Source organism: Bombina bombina, chromosome 6 (genome assembly GCF_027579735.1).
Source record: "Bombina bombina isolate aBomBom1 chromosome 6, aBomBom1.pri, whole genome shotgun sequence".
In the NCBI taxonomy this organism is placed as follows: Eukaryota; Metazoa; Chordata; class Amphibia; order Anura; family Bombinatoridae; genus Bombina; species Bombina bombina.
The window spans coordinates 616,167,616-616,190,754 of NC_069504.1; the positions used below are offsets into that span (position 1 = coordinate 616,167,616).

The following is a 23,139-nucleotide window of genomic DNA, read 5'->3' on the forward strand; positions in this document are numbered from 1 at the left end:
AACTGCTTCTGAAGGAGCAAATACATCAAAACGGTAGAATTTAGTAAATGTATGCAAAGAAGACCAAGTTGCTGCTTTGCAAATCTGATCAACTGAAGCTTCATTCTTAAAAGCCCATGAAGTGGAGACTGATCTAGTAGAATGAGCTCTAATTCTCTGAGGCGGGCTTGACCCGACTCCAAATAAGCTTGATGAATCAAAAGCTTTAACCACGAAGCCAAGGAAACAGCAGAAGCCTTCTGACCTTTCCTAGAACCAGAAAAGAAAACAAATAGACTAGAAGTCTTCCTGAAATCTTTAGTAGCTTCAACATAATATTTCAAAGAATTTAAGGATCTCTCCAAAGAATTCTTAGGATTAGGACACAAGGAAGGGACAACTATTTCTCTATTAATGTTGTTAGAATTCACAACCTTAGGTAAGAATTTAAATGAAGTCTGCAAAACCGCCTTATCCTGATGAAAAATCAGAAAAGGAGATTCACAAGAGAGAGCAGATAATTCAGAAACTCTTCTAGCAGAAGAGATGGCCAAAAGAAACAACACTTTCCAAGAAAGTAGTTTAAATGTCCAAAGAATGCATAGGCTCAAACGGAGGAGCCTGTAAAATTTTCAAAACTAAATTAAGACTCCAAGGAGGAGAGATTGACCTAATGACAGGCTTGATATGAACCAAAGCCTGCACAAATCAATGAATATCAGGAAGTTTAGCAATCTTTCTGTGGAATAAAACAGAAAGAGAAGAGATTTGTCCTCTCAAGGAACTTGCAGACAAACCTTTATCCAAACCATCCTGAAGAAACTGTAAAATTCTAGGAATTCTAAAAGAATGCCAAGAGAATTTATGAGAAGAACACCATGAAATGTAAGTCTTCCAAACTCGATAATAAATCTTTCTAGAAACAGATTTACGAGCCTGCAACATAGTATTAATCACAGAGTAGAGAGAAACCTCTATGACTAAGCACTACGCGTTCAATTTCCATACCTTCAAATTTAATGATTTGAGATCCTGATGGAAAAATGGACCTTGAGATAGAAGGTCTGGCCTTAGTGGAAGTGGCCAAGGTTGGCAACTGGACATCCAAACAAGATCTGCATACCAAAACCTGTGAGCCCATGCTGGAGCTACCAGCAGCACAAACGATTGCTCCATGATGATTTTGGAGATCACTCTTGAAAGAAGAACTAGAGGCAGAAAAATATAAGCAGGTTGATAACACCAAGGAAGTGTCAATGCATCCACTGCTTCCGCCCGAGGACTCCTGGACCTGGACAGGTACCTGGGAAATTTTGTGTTTAGATGTGATGCCATCAGATCTTTTTCTGGAAGCCCCCACATCTGAACAATTTGAGAAAACACAACTGGGTGGAGAGACTATTCTCTAAGATGTAAAGTCTGACGACTGAGGTCATCCGCTTCCCAATTGTCTATACCTGGGATATGAACCGCAGAAATTAGAGAGGAGCTGGATTCCGCCCAAACAAGTATCCAAGATACTTCTTTCATAGCTTGAGGACTGTGAGTCCCACCCTGATGATTGACATATGCCACGGTTCTCTCTTCAACAGAGGCCAAAACTGAAGAGCCCTGAGAATCGCACGGAGTTCGAAAATATTGATTGGTAATCTCGCTTCTTGAGATCTCCAAACCCCTTGTGCTGTCAGAGATCCCCAAACAGCTCCCCAACCTAAAAGATTTGCATCTGTTGTGATCACAATCCAGGTTAGAGGGACAAAAGAGGCCCCTAAAATTATACAATGGTGATCTAACCACCAAGTCAGAGAAAGTCGAACATTGGGATTTAAGGATATTAATTGTGATATCCTTGTAAAATCCCTGCACCATTGGTTAAGCATACAAAGCTGGAAAGGTCTCATATGAAAACGAGCAAAAGGGATCGCGTCCAATGCTGCAGTCATGAGACCTAAAACTTCCATGCACATAGCTACTGAAGGGAATGACTGAGACTGAAGGTTCCGACAGGCTGCAACCAATTTCAAACGTCTCTTGTCTGTTAGAGACAAAGTCATGGACACGGAATCTATCTGGAAACCCAAAAAGTTTACCCTTGTCTGAGGAATCAAAGAACTTTTTAGTAAATTGATCCTCCAACCATGTCTTCGAAGAAACAACACTAGTTGATTTGGGTGAGATTCTGCAGAACGTAAAGACTGAGCGAGTACTAAGATATGGTCCAAATAAGGAAAAACCGCAATACCCCACTCTCTGATTACAGAGAGTAGGGCACCTATAACCTTTGAAAAGATTATTTGAGCTGTCGCTAGGCCAAAAGGAATAGCAACAAATTGGTAATGCTTGTCTAGAAAAGAGAATCTCAGGAACTGATAGTGATCTGGATGAATCGGAATATGAAGATATGCATCCAGTAAGTCTATTGTGGACATATAATGCCCTTGCTGAACAAAAGGCAGAATAGTCCTTATAGTCACCATTTTGAAAGTTGGTATTCTATCATATCGATTCAAAATCTTTAGATCCAAAACTGGTCTGAATTAATTTTCTTTCTTTGGGTCAATGAATAGATTTGAATAAAACCCCAGACCTTGTTCCTGAAATGGAACTGGCATGATTACCCCTGAAAACTCCAGGTCTGAAACACACTTCAGGAAAGCCTGAGCCTTTACTGGGTTTACCAGAATGCGTAAGAGAAAAAATCTTCTCACAAGCGGTTTTACTCTGAATCCAATTCTGTACACGAGAGACAATACCCTGAATCCAATGATTTAGGACCGAATTGATCCAAACATCTTTGAAAAATTTTAATCTACCCCCTACCAGCTGAGCTGGAATGAGGGCCGCACCTTCATGCGGACTCGGGGGGCTGGTTTTGATCTCTTAAATGGCTTCGATTTATTTCAATTTTAAGAAGGCTTCCAATTGGAAGCAGATTCCTTGGGGGAAGGAATAGGTTTCTGTTCCTTATTTTATCGAAAGGAACGAAAATGGTAAGAAGCTTTAGATTTACCCTTAGGTTTTTTTATCCTGAGGCAAAAAAACTCCCTCCCCCCCCAGTAACAGATGAAATTATCGAATCCAACTGAGAACCAAATAATTTATTACCTTGGAAAGAAAGAGATAGCAATCTGGACTTAGAAGTCATATCAGCATTCCAAGATTTGAGCCACAAAGCTCTTCTAGCTAAAATGGCTAAATACATAGATTTAACATCAAATTTGATAATATAAAAATGGCATCACAAATGAAATTATTAGCATGTTGAATCAACTTAACAATGCTAGACAAATCATGATCCGATACTTGTTGCGCTAAAGTATCCAACCAAAAAGTTGAAGCAGCTGCAACATCAGCCAAAGAAATTGCAGACCTAAGAAGATGACCTGAATATAAATAAGCTTTCCTTAGATAAGATTCAAGTTTCCTATCTAAAGGATCTTTAAAAGAAGTACTATCCAATCTAACTTTTGGCAAAGGATACAATTTTTTAAACCTTGAAGAAGGAATAAAAGAAGTACCAGGCTTATTCCTTAGAAATCACATCAGAAATAGCATCAGGAACTGGAAAAACCTCTAGAATAACCACAGGAAGTTTATAAACAGAATTTAAACATTTACTAGTTTTAATATCAAGAGGACTAGTTTCCTCCATATCCAATGTAATCAACACTTCTTTTAACAAAGAACGAATATACTCCAATTTAAATAAATAAGAGGATTTGTCAGTGTCAATATCTGAGGCAGGATCTTCTGAAACAGATAGATCCTCATCAGAGAAGGATAATTCAGTATGTTGCTGGTCATTTGAAATTTCATCAACCTTATGAGAAGTTTTAAAAGACCTTTTACGTTTATTAGAAGGCGGAATGGCAGACAAAGCCTTCTGAATAGAATCAGAAATACATTCTTTTAAATTTACAGGTATATCTTGTGTATTAGATGTTGAGGGAATAGCAACAGGTAATTAACTACTACTGATGGATACATTCTCTGCATATAAAATGTTATCATGACAACTATTACAAACCACAGCTTGAGGTATAACCTCCACAAGTTTACAACAAATGCAATTAGCTTTGGTAGAACTGTTATCAGGTCGCAGGGTTCCAACAGTGATTTCTGAGGTAGGATCAGATTGAGACATCTTGCAAATGTAATAGAAAAAAAAAAACATATAAAGCAAAATTATCAATTTCCTTATATGGCAGTTTCAGGAATGGGAAAAAATGCAAACAGCATAGCCCTCTGACATAGAAAAAGGCAGGAGGCAAAAAAGAATGGGGTCTTAAATAATGAAAATATTTGGCGCCAAGTATGATGCACAACAAACAGAAAAAAACGTCCGGAAATGACACACTCGCGTCATAGATGAAGCAACCTTGTGAAAGGACCCAGCCTCAACTAAGACGCCGGAAATGACGAATTTGCATCAACGAACGTAACTTCGCGCCAAAAAAATCTTGCGACAAGAATGATGCAATAAACATTAGCATTTTGCGCCCTTGCGAGCCTAATTCTGCCCGCAAATTTGAAAAATGACAGTCAATTGAAAAAAGACTACACCCCAGGTAAGAAATAAATTTTCCATAAAAAATGCATTTCCCAGATATGAAACGGACAGTCTGCAAAGGAAATATACTGAAACCTGAATCAAGGCAAATATAAGTACAATACATATATTTAAAACTTTATATAAATACATAAAGTGCCAAACTATAGCTGAGAGTGTTTTAAGTAATAAAAACATACTTACCTGAAGACACCCATCAACATATAGCAGATAGCCAAACCAGTACTGAAACGGTTATCAGTAGAGGTAATGGAATAGGAGAGTATATCGTCGATCTGAAAAGGGAGGTAGGAGATGAATCTCTACGACCGATAACAGAGAACCTATGAAATAGATCCCCGTAAGGAAAACCATTGCATTCAATAGGTAATACTCCCTTCACATCCCTCTGACATTCACTGTACTCTGAGAGGAAACAGGCTTCAAAAAAGCTGAGAAGCGCATATCAACGTAGAAATCTTAGCACAAACTTACTTCACCACCTCCATAGGAGGTAAAGTTTGTAAAACTGAATTGTGGGTGTGGTGAGGGGTGTATTTATAGGCATTTTGAGGTTTGGGAAACTTTGCCCCTCCTGGTAGGATTGTATATCCCATACATCACTAGCTTATGGACTCTTAGCAATTACATGAAAGAAATAGACATGCCTGTCCTTATGGATGGGGCCAGACTGATATACTACAGGCAAGCTCTTTTCTGTGAAAGGCACATCTGGTCTAAAGGAGGTAGCACCATGGCTGGGTATTATCCCACACTGCAGACTATTATGTAATGTCTTTACAGTAAAATGTGTTACAAGAAACTTGCGTAACTTTTTTAACACCTGTAAATGAGAAAGTGTTCAGTAAAGATAAATTGTTATAAAGAATAGGTTAAGTTTGTGCCTATTATATTTAATAACAGCACAATAAGCCATCTCTAAAATAAAATGGACAATGGCATAGGAAAGTAATAATTACTACAGTAAACCACAATTCTATAGCTAGAGAAATGTATTCTATGACCCAGTTAAAGCTAACATTACAATAGCTAGTGCAATCAGGAGCTGATATTAACAAGTTTCACCAGCTCATATACTTTAAAAAGTGAGACCCCTTTAACCAACATAAAGCTAAAGATGTGTAGCAAAATTTTGGAGGATATCTTAGACTATTTTAGACTACATGCAAAGAGAAGCTGGAGATAAAAAGAGACCGTTTACAACAATAATAATGATATATTTTGTGTAAAAAGACCAAACAACAACAAAAATAAAAATCAACAACTCAAAACACTAAATTAAAATATATTTTATTTTTTATAAGCATTACTCCTTTAAATGTAGAGCTTAAGATTTGGTCTGTACAACTTTACAATGGCTGTGGCTGGTAATTAAGAAACTCAGAACCTGTCCACCCAGCATTGCGGCTAGCCTTTAACATTGCATAAGCATCTGCATGTGCAATGCCGCCTCCTGTTCGTGGGTGATTGGCCATCAATCACTCTGCTTTATTCTCTTGGAATACTTTGTTGAAGGAGCAGCAAAGCACTATTGGGAGCTAGCTGAACACATCTGGAGAGCCAATGACAATAGGCATATGTACAGTCACCAATCAGCAGCTAGCTTCATGTACTGCATTGGTGATCCTTAGACTACCTAGGTATCATTGGATAAAAGTTAGGCAGGACAAGATAAAAACATTTCAGTATGTACAAATTCAGTTTAATGTTTGAGCAAGAAAGAGAACAAAAATGCTAGAGTAGATGCACTAGAGTCAAAATTCTCACATAGAAATATGTTGTTCAGAATTCACCACTGCAGGAAAACTAAATTAGATACAAAGCATAATCCTGCATAAAGGATACTCCCAGACTCAGACTTTCCTTCAGACTGTTGGAACTTCTATGGGTATATGGAATGGCAGCACTTTCTTTGTTGGCTTTTCACTGAGCCTCTGCCCCTTAATGATCTTGGGGGAAAGATATCTCACAATGATGACTCCTTCAGACACAAAAAAATACCAAAGAGAACATACTCACAAAAGGTCTTGTGTTATAAGCATTTTATTCAAACGGGCTCCTACTCAGAAGATTATTTTGGATAGTTATTTGCTCTTGAGAAAGGCAGGTGTTACCCCCTATACATGTGGAGCTATTTAAATAAATATGTTAGCTGAAAAATAGATATTTTAATTAAAAGATTTTTAAAGCAACTTATCTTCTGAGTGGGAGCCCTTTTGAATGTAAATAATAAAGTGCTAATAAACACAAGACCTCTTGTAAATGTCTTGCATTTCGTATATACTTGTGCCTGAAGCTGTGCCACTATTGTAAGATCTCTTCCCCCAAGATAGTGAAGGAGCAGAGGCTCGGTTCACGGAAAGGAAGGCCCTGCTATTCCATAACCACAGAATTCCCTTTAACCTAGCCCATATTTTATTTACTCATCTCTTCTTAGTAAGCAAATTATTGGTGGTTTCAGTATCAGAATCATCCAAACACATCTCTCTAGGACAGTTAATCAGATAAAATACAAGTCAGATCAGAACTCTTTTCTATATTAGAATTCTAAGACTACTGCATCTATTCTAGCATCACTGTTCTCCTTTCTGTTCAAACTCTTATCATTGTTTGTACCTACTAAAATGTTTTACCTGGTCCTACCTAACATCTAGCTTATGAATCTGCATATACTTTTTAGAGACTAACCAATTTATTTAACCTATTTTATAAATCACTTTCAGCCATTCCTTAACCCTGTAAATCCAGTATGGATCATTTTTGGACCTTTTGTAAAAACTACATAACACTGTAGTATATTACAGGTATATAATAATCAAAACAAACTGCTTAGTTGTTTAGCTAGGTTTGCCTATTAGTATAGCCTCTTAGTAGGGATTTGTGTTGTTGTGGTTCATTTTTAAGCAAATACATTAAAAAAAAAAAAAGCAAAATTAAATAAAGTCGTTTATTTTTTGATTATTGAGTCTCTAAAATTGTAAAATATTAGAAAACACATAATAATTAAAAGGAATAGTTTTCTTAATTAAGACTCTCGAGTCTTAGCCTGTGCAGATTATAAGAAACATGTTCTCAGTCAACAAGTTCTGTAAGGAGGTGCTCACATTATTTTTAGGATCCCTCAGCCTTATAGACAGAGTAACATTTGCTATTATCACACCCATATCCTGTTCCAAGCTGTTTGGATCTTCAAGCTTGAATACTTTTTCTTCAGTTCTACAAAAAAGGTAAAGGTATATTTATATATTATATCATAAGGAAAATAACAGGCAAGGCATTAAAAGATTACAACAAGCAGCTGAACATTCCCGTATCCCATTATTATCTTTGGTATTTGTAAAACAAAATAAATTCTTTTTGTTTGTCATTATTGACATTGTTAAACTACCTTATTTAACTTTTAGAGGTATAATGCACATTCTCTTCAGGTGATCATTTGACTCTTGCACTAACAAACATGTTATACAAGAAACATCCATCTTTGTCTTTGCAAAATTACAAACACTTTTGGCTGGAGCAGAGATTCAGCATAGTCTACTGGATTTCAAGTAAGTAGAAACTGAACTATCAAAGCAGACAAACTGAGGTGTATAAAGGGTTGGTCTCTTCAGAATCCCAGTAACTAGTGTTGCATTTGATTCTATGAGAGTGTGAGAGAAACGTCATTTTTTTCTGATCGTACGTTTTTAACCCTGAATGATATAACACCAAAAAAAAAAAAAAAAAAACAGGCTCAAAGATTTAAAGACTTACTTATTTAGCTCAAGATGTTGTAGCTCTAAAAAGGCAGATCCCATGAAATCATCTGTTGTTAAATCTCGATCATATACCTGAAAGAATGTTAAAAAGATAAATAACCAAATACATATTTAAAGAAAATTGTGATAGAAATAGAACAAATTTGAATATTAAAGTAAAGAAAAAAAAATAGACTGCAGGATTAAAAGGTATTTAAGGAAGGTAGCACAACCAACAAGTTTGTATTTCCCTTCACAGGAGGAAATGACACTACCTCAAATATTTTAAGAGTGATCAATTCTTAACTTAAAGGTACTCTCTTCTTTCAATTGAAGAGTCAGCAGAACCTCTGGTTATCATGTGGTCAGGGTGAAAATGTCAGTTTTCTATCCTGTTAGACACCATGTTTAGATTAATACATTTGTTAGGGGCTCTTACATTTTGACTATTTCAGCCAAAAAAAAAACAAAAAACTCAGGCACCCATGAGACCATTTAGTTTTAATGAAAAGAGTAGAATCTTCTCTTTCAAATAAGTGGTCACCAGGTAACACATGCTTTATGTATAAAGTACAACGTGGTACCCTTTATACATCATATTTTGGATAATAAAGGGGATTCCTCTTTTAAATAAGAAGTAACACAACCCTCTAGAGATTACATGCTTTGAACAAATTGTGGATATGTATTTCACTAGACACCAAGGTCAGTGAAATAAAATGTATGGTCCATGAAACTGTAACACACTCCAACACACAATCCAGACCTTACTTTACAAGGAACAGAATCTTTTCCTTAAGATGCTGACTAGCGTGGTTGTCTAGCTATCATATGTTGAAAATGACATCTTAAAACATACTTGCATTAGGGTTAAAAATGGGACTGGCGTTAACAATAATTATATATTTATTTATATTTTTTTTTTTATGTATATAGTGATAGTATTAGGATTTTTTTTGCTCTCACCCCTCCCCCCCCCAAAAAAAAAGGTGAATGTCTGTGTTTATCAGATTATTTTTTATGTACAGAAAATAAATCTTACTGCAATGTGCTTCAGTAAAGACATATCTAATTTTCCAATACAGTCAAAATAGCAAAACATTAATGTTTTGTAAGGATTGTAGTTCCCTACAAAGAAATCTCACAACAAAAACATAAATTGTACTTACCTGATAATTTCATTTTCTTCTGTGGGAAAGAGTCCACAGCCGCATCCATTACTTGTGGGAAATAAGAACCTGGCCACCAGGAGGAGGCAAAGACACACCAGCCAAAGACTTAAATACTCCTCCTATCCCCCAGTCATTCAGCCGAGGAACAAGGATCAGAGGAAGAAATATAAAGGTGAAAGGGTGCCAGAAGACTATACACGAAAAACGCCTCAAAAAATGGGATGAGGGCTGTAAATTCTTTCCCACGATAGAAAATGAAATTATCATCAGGTAAGCATAATTTATGTTTTCTTCCTAATGGGAGAGAGTCCATAGCCGCATTCATTACTTGTGGGGAAATTATACCCAAGCCAAAGAGGACACTGAATGCCAAGAACGGGAGGGTAAGACGCGGCCCAATCTGAGGGCACCAGGACTGAACCACATCCATAAATAAAAAAAGTCCTGCTTCATCCGAAAGCAGGGAGTAAAAACATGAAGAAAAAATGTCCCCAAGGACACAAACCACAGTCCCAAGCCTGGGTAAAAACCACATGCAACACCACCTAGCCAACAGGACTCGAAACGCACCATCGCCCAAAGGCAGAACCCATACACATGCCCCCATAAGGGAAGCATAAAAAAAAAGGCATCATCAGCCAAACACGACAAAGTCAGAGACCGAAAGAGAACAAAAAGTATATAGAGAACAGAAAACTGCACAGATGACTAAGTAGCACGCTAAAGTGCAGCCACAGATAAAGGGAAAATAAAACCCTTGTCCAGCTTCCCAGCTGGAGGGAAGCAAAAAACAAGTTCCTAGACAAAATACCCCTCCATAGAGGGAACAATCAGAGATCCAACCCCCCCCCCCCGAGAGCTCAGAGAGCACCTCAACAGGGATGACTGCATCCAAAAGAAACAGAGAAAGCTGAAAAGTCGAAAGATGACCAGAACCACAGCTTAGGATCCTGAGATAAACAGGGACTTCCTCAACTACCACAAAACTGCCTCAACGAGGACCGCCCACACAGAGAAAAACCAACCTGTCAACAACAGTGAAAAGTCCAGGGACAGAGTCCCACCAACCCCCCTTGAACGAGAGGGAGGAACACCACCAGCCATCTCAAAAGAGGGTGACCAGAAACACGGTCAGGTCCCACCAGAACCAGAGGAACACGAACCCAAAAGTCTATTCCTAAGGGCATCTACATCCCTGAACCAGGGACAAATAGGAACACACCCCCAGAGACAAAAAGTCCCCCAAGGGAAGACGGAGGACAAGGGAAACCTTGCCCCCTGGACACAAAACTCGACACAAGGGTCAAAACGAACCCAAAACGAGCCAGCCCCAAAGGAGCAGAGACTACCCAATGGGGAAGATATGAGGACAAAGTGACCCTTACCAAGGCACTACACAGGAATGCTGATGCAAGGTTAGAGCACCAGAACAACGGACCCCAAAGGAAGTCCAGAACACATTCCTGCACAGCCATAAGAAGGGGACCAGGCTCTCGAAGGAGAAAAAAGCAAGAACCCCTTCCAGACACAACCCGAACACCAGAGGGAAAACCCGGGATAAGCATAGACAGAACTATACCAGCACCACCCATAACCCCAGCCCGATCCCAGATCCACTAACAGACATGAAGAAAAGGACCCCTGACCAAAATTCTGGTCAGACACTCCTCACCCGAGGAAGGAACCTGAAAAAAAAAAACAAAAAAAAAACGGGAACTCTAGCAAAACCTTAAGAAATGGACCGCAAAAAAAAAAAAACACAGAACAGATCTCAAGGCGATAGAACCCATGATACAGAGCTAAACTCTGCGACATTCAGAAACTAGGATCCCACGTCGGCACCCGACCCTAAGAGGGTGGATAACATTTTTGAAAAAAAACAGAACCAGAACTAAAACGAAACAAGGCGACCCCAATAAAACCGGGTTCCAGCTAGAACAGACGACCAGCAGCGAAGAAGGTGAAACAGGCCCCCAAGTCACAGCGCTCCACTGCTAATCCATGAAGAGGATCCATTAAAAGCAGAACAAAATGAGGTCCAGAGACCCTAGGAGTCTAAACCACCCAAAGGGTAGCAAGAAGACCAAGGCCCAAAAAAAGCCCTAGCGGAGAAGGCCCCGTCCCCGAAAGGGGAACCAAAGCAATGCGGCGGAATCCACCAACCAGGCCCCGGGACTAGAATGGCATGCCCAATCTCTCCCGGTATGCAGACCCGAAGGTCCAGATGTATATGTATCGTGTAGTTTGTACAAACAAACAATAAAACAAAACACTCAAGGTCCCACCAGACCCGCCAGATGTAACAGGCGTCACTGACAACACAACAAAGTGCACACAAATTCTGGACCCAACAGTCCATGAACAACTTTCAAGGAAGTAACAAAAAGCAAGTCCATCTCAGAAATTCCCGAAGGAATAATCAAATAAAAAAATATCTTAACTGGATGAAAGAAAATAAGGCAGCCTGAAGGCATCCGCCAAAAAAAACTCTGGGAAAGGATATGAGCGAGGACACATTCGAGGACACATTCCCTGACTGATAAAGGAGAGGGTCCCCCAATAAGTCGAAAAGACAATGGAGTAGAACGTGCAGCCGTGCAATCTGATAATGAAAGGTGCAACATGGAGGAATATTAACCCCCGGAGGTAACTGAATAGACCCCACCGAAGTCTGGACACCCGGGATAATCGTCAAGAACACAACCCCGCAGAAACCTCCGGATCCTGCAGGCGAACCAGCGCCATCAATATATTGAAGCGGAAAGGACCCGCCATCTCCAGGGGAAACAAACCCCCCTGTGCGGAGGGAGAATTAACATTAGGGTTACCCGCAAATGTAGAGGAAGGGTGCTGCTGGGAATCCGCCTCTTGAGGGACAGAGCCCCCAGAGGCTGATGGCTCAATAGGCCCCTGGTTCCCTGAGCCTGAGGAACCAGGCGCTCTAAGAAGGCACAAGAGACAGGACTGATAAACCTGCATTAGTGGGGCCGAAGCACCTTCTTCACAAGAGGAAAAATTGGAATCAGAAATGACAGTCTCAGCTTCAGAATCCTCCATGGTTAAAACCAAAGAGAAAATTAGGATAATATAAAAAACGAATGGCACCTGACACCCACAATGCCTGGGGCACTCACCACCTCCTATGACCAGATCCAAATGAAGCAGAATGTCTTCGTCGCCACACGGTCAGGAATGCGGTAGTGTAAAAAAACCATCGTAACAACGGCCGGTCATAAGGTGAATCGTAAAGTACAAAAAAGCGTGCCAGAAAAGGGCGGCAACTAGGCCCCACTAAATCCTTCAAGCAATTCTCCTGTCTCAGCCCCAGAGCCAATACCCACTACACAAAGCACAGAGATCACATAAGAAACATGATTAAGGAACCCCACCCTGTTCACAAATCCCCCCTAAGGAAAGAATAATCCCATGATTACCAGATCCGTATGAGACCCATACCTATCTGTCACATAACATAACATTCATATTGATAAAATGAAACAATCTTACCGGAATCTACGCCGTAGAACAGGAACATGGCCCTTCAAGTGTGACAAATAGTAGCGTTGCCTCCGTCATAGACTTGAGAGAAGACAGCAGGTAGCGAAGCAAAGTATCGGCAACGCCAAGTGCTAGAGGAGCTGTTAAAACGAATCGGGATGGTGTCACAGAGAGAACTCCTACTGCATCTCCAGACTCTAACATTTGCCCAGGCCCTCACTGAGAAACTCCTGTCCCATTGCGAAGAGTGCTACCCTCCATGAGAGACACACTTTATGTAAAAATTAATAAAAGTATTTTCCTTAAAAATTAAAACTTCTGACACTTCTCTGCCAACCTCCTGGGACGAAAGGCAAAGAATGACTGGGGGATAGGGGAAGTGGGAGGAGTATTTAAGTCTTTAGCTGGTGTGTCTTTGCCTCCTCCTGGTGGCCAGGTTCTTATTTCCCACAAGTAATGAATGCGGCTGTGGACTCTTTCCCATGAGGAAGAAAATATTTAGTATGTTTGTGAATGTATAGCCATCATGTTAATTTTCAAAGTTATATTTTCCTATTTATAGCAGTTTAAGTTAGACAATAAATATATTATAACATGAGCCTGTATTTGTCCCTTCAATGTTCGCTTTTAATAACTCTATATGTAAAAAATGTTTTAATTCTATATCTGACAAAGCAGCAACAGGTCATAAAGGTGAATAAAAAAAATACCTTAATGTGAAGTTTCTGATCTAGATTTTGGATTGGAAGCACTAAGGTCTCATTCCAGACAGGATTCAGATTCTTGTAGATGACCTTGCTTTTATACAATGTCTTCTTATTGAGCTTAAATTTAACGTAAGGGTCACTGGTACCTGGACAAAAAAAAAGAGGGGGGGGGGAGGTAAAACGTGTATTTTTTTCTTGAAAAGCAGATTTATAAAACACAGCCTTAAAAATTACATTAACATGGTAAATATGCATGCAAACAATAGCCACATGAGCATATTACAGCCAAACATCTTCTGAAAGGTTAAACAAAATACAACAGTTTGAAAATTTTTATTCCAAATAACTTTATTGAGAAAGGAAAGATAGATAAAAACAGCAGAAAATAAATAATAAGCAAAATAATAAAAAGAAACAGAACGCCTTAATAAATAGGTAATAGGTTTATTTTTGTTCTTCAAAATCAAGCATAACTCCCTTTTCATATGAAGAAAAAGTAGTAAATTAGAAACAAGTATTGCACGCTACAATACACTTTAATTCAAAGAAATGTTTTGAAAATGCAGAAGATTAGAAATCTGTATCCCAACAGCTTTTTTCTTTTTCCTTAGAGCTAGACTTTAGCAATCATTCGGATATAAAAACAGTGGGAAAATCTCTAATAAAAAGAGGCCTTTAATTAAATGAGATTGCCACTCTGGGATCAGGACTTCATGCCTGTCAGCTTACTCTCAAAATAAACATCTCAGAAGTAGGCCTCTATGGTGTCACTTTCTCACCAGCAGTGCATGCTGGGTAATCCCTAGGCATCTTGACAGCTACATAATGTTCACACTGTTTGACGGGTGAATGGCGGCAGTTGCATGAAAGAAAATATTAACGTCTAGAAATAATGGAAGATGGGGCAATGATTTACAAAGCAAGAATGAGGTAAAGTGTCAGGTTAGCACTGAGTTAATTGTTGAAGAAAATAATTGAGGAGGAAAACAAAGGTTTTGTATCCTTATATTGTCTCACTGTCATTAACTGTAACAACTCAACTAGTCTGGATCTGTGAAAAGGTGTCTGCAGTGTAAGAATACAAACTCAGTTGTATATTATACCTTTGACAGTTTATTACTTGGGAGTCAGAGAAGACACTTTAAGGTACCTGACACATCCACATGCACGCGCAATAAAAATATGTTCTATACTGATGAGATGCACAGTATTGGGTGGATCTAACTTACAAATGTTTGTTTAACAGTTTATAATGCACAAAAACAAAGGAATATTGAGGAAAGACACGTTTAACACAGGTTAAAAAAATATATAGAATTTAGAAGAACACATTTCTATAAATAAAAATGCTTAAAGACATAAAATATTTTTATCACCATTCTAATGTTCAGAGGCCAAGATTACATGTATTACAATTATGTAAAAGAATCCTAAATTAAACAGCAAAAGAAAAAAATGCCTGGTTTTACATCATATAGGTATCTTTTTAAACACAATTTTTAATGTTACCTGTTTTACAAAGCTTGCCATATTCAAAGAGTTAACACTTTTAGGTAAAGAATCAATACATAAATAATTCTGGATGTTGTGATGGCAATTTGTATGATTTACAGAGGTAGACTGAGAAGAAACCCCTATACGAATAATAGGTGTATTTTTAGAAAGTTCTAAATTGTAGTAAAGCTTCTGCAGATGTAGCAATGAAAACTTCCTGCTGCAGAGTTTATTAGAAAGGTCAGGGATGTGCGTTGCATACAGCAGTGTAAAAATACTGGCCTCAACTTTTTACTTTTATACAGTAGTAATGGATTAAAATTACGGCACAGTACAATGCTGAACATCAAAGTCTGCATGCAGAGATAAGCCCAATCATTTAGTTCCAGTATGAAATGAACATCTCAATTCTACACCACTTCGTTACCCCCTGCAGTACCCACTTTTACAGAGAACTTAAGCAGATGGGTGGATAATGCCAAATTAATGTTGATAGCGCTTTTTGATCTCTAGTGAAGCAAAAAAGGCTCTGTAACATAAAAACAGACTTTTTACACACAATAAGCAGAGTTCCTAAACAGCGTGGTAAAAAACGGTTAAATAGCTAAATGGAACAAAAACAGGAACGTTATATTAAAAATTATTCACTTCTCATAAAATCAAAAACAATCAAAAACTCAACACTGTCCAGTATAATATATAATGAGCAACACTGTATCCAAAATGAATGTGGAAATATATCACCCTATACTGTGGATACCAGGTCTCAACTTAGTCCATTTTTTCACTGGTGTAGTGAAGTAATTAGAGATCAAATTCTCAATAAACCTTAAAGGTGGAGTCTTTTGTAAGTATCCCCCTTAAAGGAATGTTCTGCTGCCGCTATTCCTTAATACAGAGATTGACTTCTGGTCTTCTTTAAAAAGTAGACCAAAGATAAAAAGAGAGACAAGCGCAACCGCGATTCACTGTATCAATTTATTATTAGTCAAATGTCTGACTACACATAATGCACTTACAAGAGACAAGATTAAAACGAGCCTTAAGGTAACCTCTCCAGCCACACTGTTATATCAGGTCCGACTTTAAGTCAGTAACTCTTACGGCAGTCTGTCAGATCTTATACGGGGAACTGCTATAGTCACCTCCCTCCAGACAGATCGATCCTCTGAATGCAAGTTGGCAAAGCAGGTTACAGCACTCTATCTGCAGGTAATTCCCCTGCCACCTGGACGCGTTTCGTCTGCACCCGGGCAAACTTTTTCAACAGGATGTGGGTGTATAGGTAACTCAGTTCTGATTCGAGTTTAAATTTACCCGGCTTCGGTTTGATCCGCCCCCAACTTGTAACGTATGCTGCCAATGGTATTGCTGCAATTGTTCCATTGTAACTGGATAGTCTTATTACACGGCAGCTTTTTACGTGTCCTTAATGGTAAATTAATGGTAAATAATTCATATAATGATATAATAAAAAGCTACATTATATTACAATTACTATAAAAATATACATACCTAAAAACACAATACGGAAATCACATTATAAAAATCATATTTTTAAAAAAAGAAAAGAAACTTCATTTATAAACCTTAAGTTAAGCAAAAAAAAAGGTGTATAATTGTATGTATTCCTAATAACACATGCAGTTATGTCAACACTCTCGACGATAGATTAAGGGCCTGTTCTAATCTGATAGTATGCTTATATATTTAAAAAAATATAAATCGACCAGAACAAGTCCTATAATATTCAGCAACTAAAACCTAAATTATAGTAAAAAAAACTTAGTAGATATCTAGGAGACCTAAATGAATAAATAGAGTTATAAAAAGAGATGATATTTCTACTAAGCCTATACTGATGACTATGCCATAAATGCTTGGAGATCTATATCTATATTAAGACCTTTTGGTTATCTAAAAGGTGTATCCATTTGGTTTCAGCTTTCCTTAAAGGGTTAGAAATTCTTCCACACGTGTGCTTAAATAAAAGACTTTATTTGAATCAACATTAAATAAGTAACATACCTTCAATATAATGTTTACGTTATCCTTAAACGAGCAGTAACGACCGTCCATAAAAGGAGGAAGAGTTTATACTAATGCAGCTACCACCCCTATCCAATGGAGAAGCAGCTGTGTCCGTTCATTTTAATATGCCTGTGATGTTATGTCTGTCCCCTTAGCATGCACGCTTGCTATTTTCGCATGCCCACTTTGGACAGAAACACACAGCCAACATATTTTGTTTGTTTTTTTAATTGCATGACACCGCATCTGACGCTTGGAGTGTGACGCTCCGCTGGGTAAGTGGAGAGAGGAGGGTGATTCTGAGCATGCTTTTGCAATAAAATAGTTTAGATACGCATGTGGGCTGCCATAATGTTTCTACCTAGGTAGAACATTGTAATAGGGCCATGTAATGAATATAAAATGGGTTTGGCGCAGATTTAAATTTAGAATTAAAATTACAAAAAAAGAAAAGAGAACTTTAAAGAGTTACCTATTAGAAAAATATTTATTATATACTGTATAGAAGTTTTGAATAAGTTAAAGATTTTTTGGGGGTTTCCAATCCCTTTAACTTTAGAAGACTTTTATTCACCTTACAATCCATAAGTTCTAAAACCTTAAATCTATTACCTATGCTGTTGCAATTATGAATTAAATTATTAATTGAATAAATTATAGACAATTTAATAATATTATTAAAAGGAACAAGGAATTAGAAAAGGAATTAATAAAACATAAAGCAGATACATTAATGAAGATGATTATGCCTTGGATAAAATACATACTTATAACAAAGGTAATAGGGTTCAAAATAACAAACAGAATTCACAAAATAGGAGAAATGGAAATAATAGATTCCATCCAATCAAAGATAATAAACCTGCAAGTACGAATGAGAATAGCAATACCTCACAAGGGGACACTGTAAATAAACTTATCAACAGTTATGGCTTCAAATATCACCTCTATGCTGATGACACCCAGATCTACCTCTCCACCCCTGCTCTCTCTCCCTCTGTCCTTTCTCATGTCAGCGACTGCTTATCTGGTATTTCTTCCTGGATGGCCTCTCACCACCTAAAGATTAACAAGTTCTACGCCGACTTCTGACTTCTCTATCCTTGTTGACGGCATCACCATTTCCCCATCGCCCCAAGTCCGCTGCCTCGGAGTCTCACTTGACTCAAATCTATCCTTCGTCCCCCATATCCAATCGCTTTCTACATCCTGCCGCAACCATCTACGCAATATTTCCAAAATTCGCCCTTTTTGGAGCGCTGACACCACAAAGCAAATAATCCACTCCCTTGTTATCTCCCGACTTGACTACTGCAATAACCTACTCGCTGGCCTTCCTCTTTCCCGCCTCTCCCCCCTTCAATCCATCCTAAATGCCTCCACCAGGCTGATCCACCTTTCCAGACAATCTGCATCTGCTGCACCTCTCTGCGAGTCCCTTCATTGGCTCCCCATTCATAGCAGAATTAAATTCAAAATTCTCACCCTTACATACAAAGCTCTCACCAACGCCGCTCCCCTCTACCTATCCTCTCTAATACACAAGTATACTCCAGCCCGCCCACTAAGATCCAACAATGACCTGCTCCTTGCATCTGCAACTATCACAAAGAGGATCCCAGAGATGCATTTACAACCATTTGTGGAATAATTGCACACGCTGTTTGTAAATGATTTCAGTGAGAATCCTAAAATTGTGAAAAATTTAACATTTATTTTAATTTGATCGCATTTGGCGGTGAAATGGTGGCATGAAATATACCAAAATGGGCCTAGATCAATACTTGGGGTTGTCTACTACCCTACACTAAAGCTAAAATTACCCCAAAAAGCTCCCTACATGCTCCCTAATTAACCCCTTCACTGCTGGTCATAATACACGTGTGGTGCACAGTGGCATTTAGCGGCCTTTTAATTACCAAATAGCAACGTCAAAGCCATATATGTCTGCTATTTCTGAACAAAGGGGATCCCAGAGAAGAATTTACAACCATTTATGCCATAATTACATGTTTGTAAATAATTTCAGTGAGAAACCGAAGGTTTGTGAAAAAATTTGTGAAAAAGTGAACAATTTTTTGTATTTGATCGCATTTGGTGGTGAAATGGTGGCATGAAATATACCAAAATTGGCCTAGATCAATACTTTGGGATGTCTTCTAAAAATATATATATATACATGTTAAGGGATATTCAGGGATTCCTGAAAGATATTAGTGTTTCAATGTAACTAGCGCTAATTTTGAAAAAAGTGGTTTGGAAATAGCAAAGTGCTACTTGTATTTATGGCCATATAACTTGCAAAAAAAGCAAAGAACATGTAAACAGTGGGTATTTCTGAACTCAGGACAAAATTTAGAAATTATTTAGCATGGTTTTTTTTGGTGGTTGTAGTTGTGTAACAGATTTTGGGGGTCAAAGTTAAAAAAAGTGTGTTTTTTCCATTTGTTTCCTCATATTTTATAATTTTTTTATAGTAAATTATAAGATATGATGAAAATAATGGTATCTTTAGAAAGTCCATTTAATGGCGAGAAAAACGGTATATAATATGTGTGGGTACAGTAAATGAGTAAAAGGAAAATTACAGCTAAACACAAACGCTGCAGAAATGTAAAAATAGCCTTGGTCCCAAACGGACAGAAAATGGAAAAGTGCTGTGGTCATTAAGGGGTTATAAGGAACTAACTAATGATACTACGATTGTCATACGCCAGGCCAACAAGGGGGAAGGGGTTGTAGTTCAAAATAGATCTGACTACCTTAAAGGGCCATAATACCCAAATGTTTAAACACTTGAAAGTGATGCAGCATAGCTGTAAAAAGCTGATTAGAAAATATCACCTGAACATCTCTATGTAAAAAAGAAAGATATTTTACCTCAAAAGTTCCTCAGTAGCCACCTCCCATTGTAAAGGATTTCTAAGCAGCATTTTAGTGTGTTTGTCCTGGGACATCTGAAGGGACTAGCATCGTGCACTCTCATATTATTTCACCAATCAGGTAAAGGAAGCTTACTATGAAATCTCATGAGAGTTAAGTCAAATCTCATGAGATCACAGTAAGAGTTCATGACCTCAGCACTGCTGATGCTGATTGGCTGCTGTTCATTTCTTCATTTTTTTAAATTTGTTTACCTGCAGCTGGGAGCAGCTGAGTATAACTTTTTACACAGAACTTACTCTGCTGAGCTGAGGAGATTGTGAGGTAAAATATCTTCCTTTTTTACATAGAGATGCTCAGGTGATATTTTCCTGACAGTTTTTTACAGTTATACTGCATCAGTTTCAAGTGATTTAGCATATGAGTATTATGTCCCTTTTAAGAAGCATTCACATTATTGGGGAATCAACAAATATATTCCTTACTGAAGCAAGATCCCACAGAGAAATATAGGAGAGAATTACACTAGCTACTATCTGAAGCAAAGGATAACAATATCATAGATAATGAGGAATTTCATTTTATCTATAGACCAAATCCCAATATTCTACCATATTCCGAAAATCCACAAGGATTGTAACAATCCCCCGGGTCGACCTATCATCTCGGGAATTCATTCAGTTAGTAGCAATTTATCTATATATATAGATTGGTACCTGCAACCAATGACCAAAAGTGTAAAGTTGTATCTTAAAGGTACTACACATACGATTAAACTATTGGAGGGGTTAAAATGGGAGGATGAATTCCTATGGATATCATGCAATTTATCTTCTTTATATACCAATATAGTCCAGAGAGGGAGCTTTGATACTCTAACTACCGATTCAGGCAAAATAACCCTTAATGGTGAAAACAGCAGTACTGACCTCTGAGGTGGGTCTTGGATGTTTAGTTTTGTAATACCAATCCTAAACCCATAAAAGAAGACTGCTGTGTTTCACCGGGTTTCTAGCCGAATCTAGTCCACTACATTGTTTCGCACTTCCGCTCAACATCTGAGTTTTACCTTGTGGGTGGTCCACGGCACGATCTGTGTTTTGTATATTGGAAGCCGGCTCTTGTAAACTAATATGTGAGAACGGATATACTCCTGTCATTTCTAATTCTGATAACACACTAAGAGGACTTTTTGTCCGTAGGAGCACAGTGTCATCTGTAAATCACTCCGGACGGCTTCATTGAGCTTCCTGTATACCCGCACAGAGACCTTTTGGACTAATACAGGTCACAAGCGGATCCTATTAATAAGACTGTTTCACTGCTACACAGCCTCTGATACGAACAGTTAGGATCTACAGGGGTGCTATTCAGCTGCAATCTTACGTTATAAAGCCCCTAATCTCTAGACAAATTTTTAGGTCAATCTGTATACACTGAACTGATATAGTTTAATTATAGGCTATTATTCTCTTTTGGTTTAGTGCAATCAGTACTTTTGAATCCTTTTTATATTATTGTTTTTTATTGTTTATTTTTGAATTAGGTCGACATTATATATATATATATATATATATATATATATATATATATATATATATATATATATATATATATATACACATACATACATACATATACATATTTTATATATTTTTTATGTAATTAAATTATTTTCCATTTATGTCTATGATAACAGTATTTTACATTTGCTTGATTGTGTTGTGAATAAACCTGCTTTTTGTAACCGGCACCTTCATAGTGTTCACTATTTTATTCTTATTTTTAAGATTTATAAGTATTTTGGATCAAACCTGTATCCACTTTTGTGGTTTATCTTCTACGCCTGTGAGATATAGGTTTGCACTTATTTTCTTTTATTTTGAACTGATATTAGATTTGTTATTCGTTTGGTTATACTTTTAAGCTCCTGTGAGCGCTCCCTAGTATATTTTTAGTTACATGTTGAAATCTTTTATAGGTTTTTAGAGGGTATCCTATTATCTAGTTGGAGTGTGTAGTATTTTACAATTGGCGCTGGTCACTACATTTTTTATTTTTTATTTGAGATTCTGATGTGCTGGGGGTGTCAGCCATTTTTTTACATTTAACAATACAGCAGCTAATTCCCAGGAAGCAAACTGCTGAAGTGAATGCTGTGACATCACCAAGTTGTTTGTATTTTTAAAATTAGATTTGTATTTGAATGTCACTATTTATAGTTACAAAGAATCAGACTTGTGTGCCTTTTTTACAACAATTTTATTCTATGGCTATTTAGATGTTGAATTTTGTTTTCTTGCATTTTCTAGCAGATCTCATTTGCTGTGTGAGATAATATGTATTTGGCTAATTGATACAATTATAAAAGGGACATGAAACCCAATCGTTTTCTTTCAAGACTCAGAAGGAGCATACAATTTTAAACAACTTTTTACATCTATTATCAAATTTTGTTTGTTCTCATGTTAATCTTTCTTTAAAGGGATATGAAACCCAACATTTTTATCTTTCATGATTCAGATAGAGCAGGCAATTTAAACAACTTTCTAAACTACTTATATTATCATTTTTTTGTTTTCTTGGTATCTTTTGTTGAAAAGCTGGGATGTATGCTTAGAAGCCGGACCATTTCTGGAGCACTACATGGTAGTAGTTTTGAAAGAATGTTATCCATTTGTACGAGCACTAGATGGCCGCACTATTTCCTGCCATGTAGGGTGGCAGGAACAACGCAAATTTGACAGTAGAAGTAAACTGGAAACTTTGTTTAAAATGGTATACTCTGTCTGAATCACAAAATAAAATTTCTGGGTTTCATATCCCTTTAAGAAGATATCTAGAAAGGTAGCGTGCAAATGTCTAGAGCACTTCATGACAGGAAAGAGTGCTGCCATTTAGTGCACTTGCTAATGTACAACACTGTTGCAAAACTGCTGTCATATAGGGCTCCAAACAAGTGCACTCTCTTGAATTTACCTTCCTGCTTTTCAACAAAGGATAATATAACACAGAAAACAAAGGAAGAAAAAAGAAGAAAAAAAAAAAAAAAAAAAAAGGTAAAAAAA

At 37.5% G+C, this 23,139-nt stretch overlaps 1 protein-coding gene across 1 annotated transcript in view; it reads right to left on the bottom strand.

Annotated features, from left to right (window-relative positions):
- The window catches only part of MCTP2 (multiple C2 and transmembrane domain containing 2), a 438,267-nt gene that overhangs the window by 155,352 nt on the left and 259,776 nt on the right, over positions 1–23,139 (bottom strand). The window contains exons 5-7 of the mRNA XM_053717625.1: positions 13,667–13,809; positions 8,303–8,379; positions 7,654–7,765 (exon numbers count right to left, since the gene is read on the bottom strand). Coding sequence (XP_053573600.1) covers positions 7,654–7,765; positions 8,303–8,379; positions 13,667–13,809 — 332 coding nt within the window. The remainder of the gene's footprint in view (positions 1–7,653; positions 7,766–8,302; positions 8,380–13,666; positions 13,810–23,139) is intronic.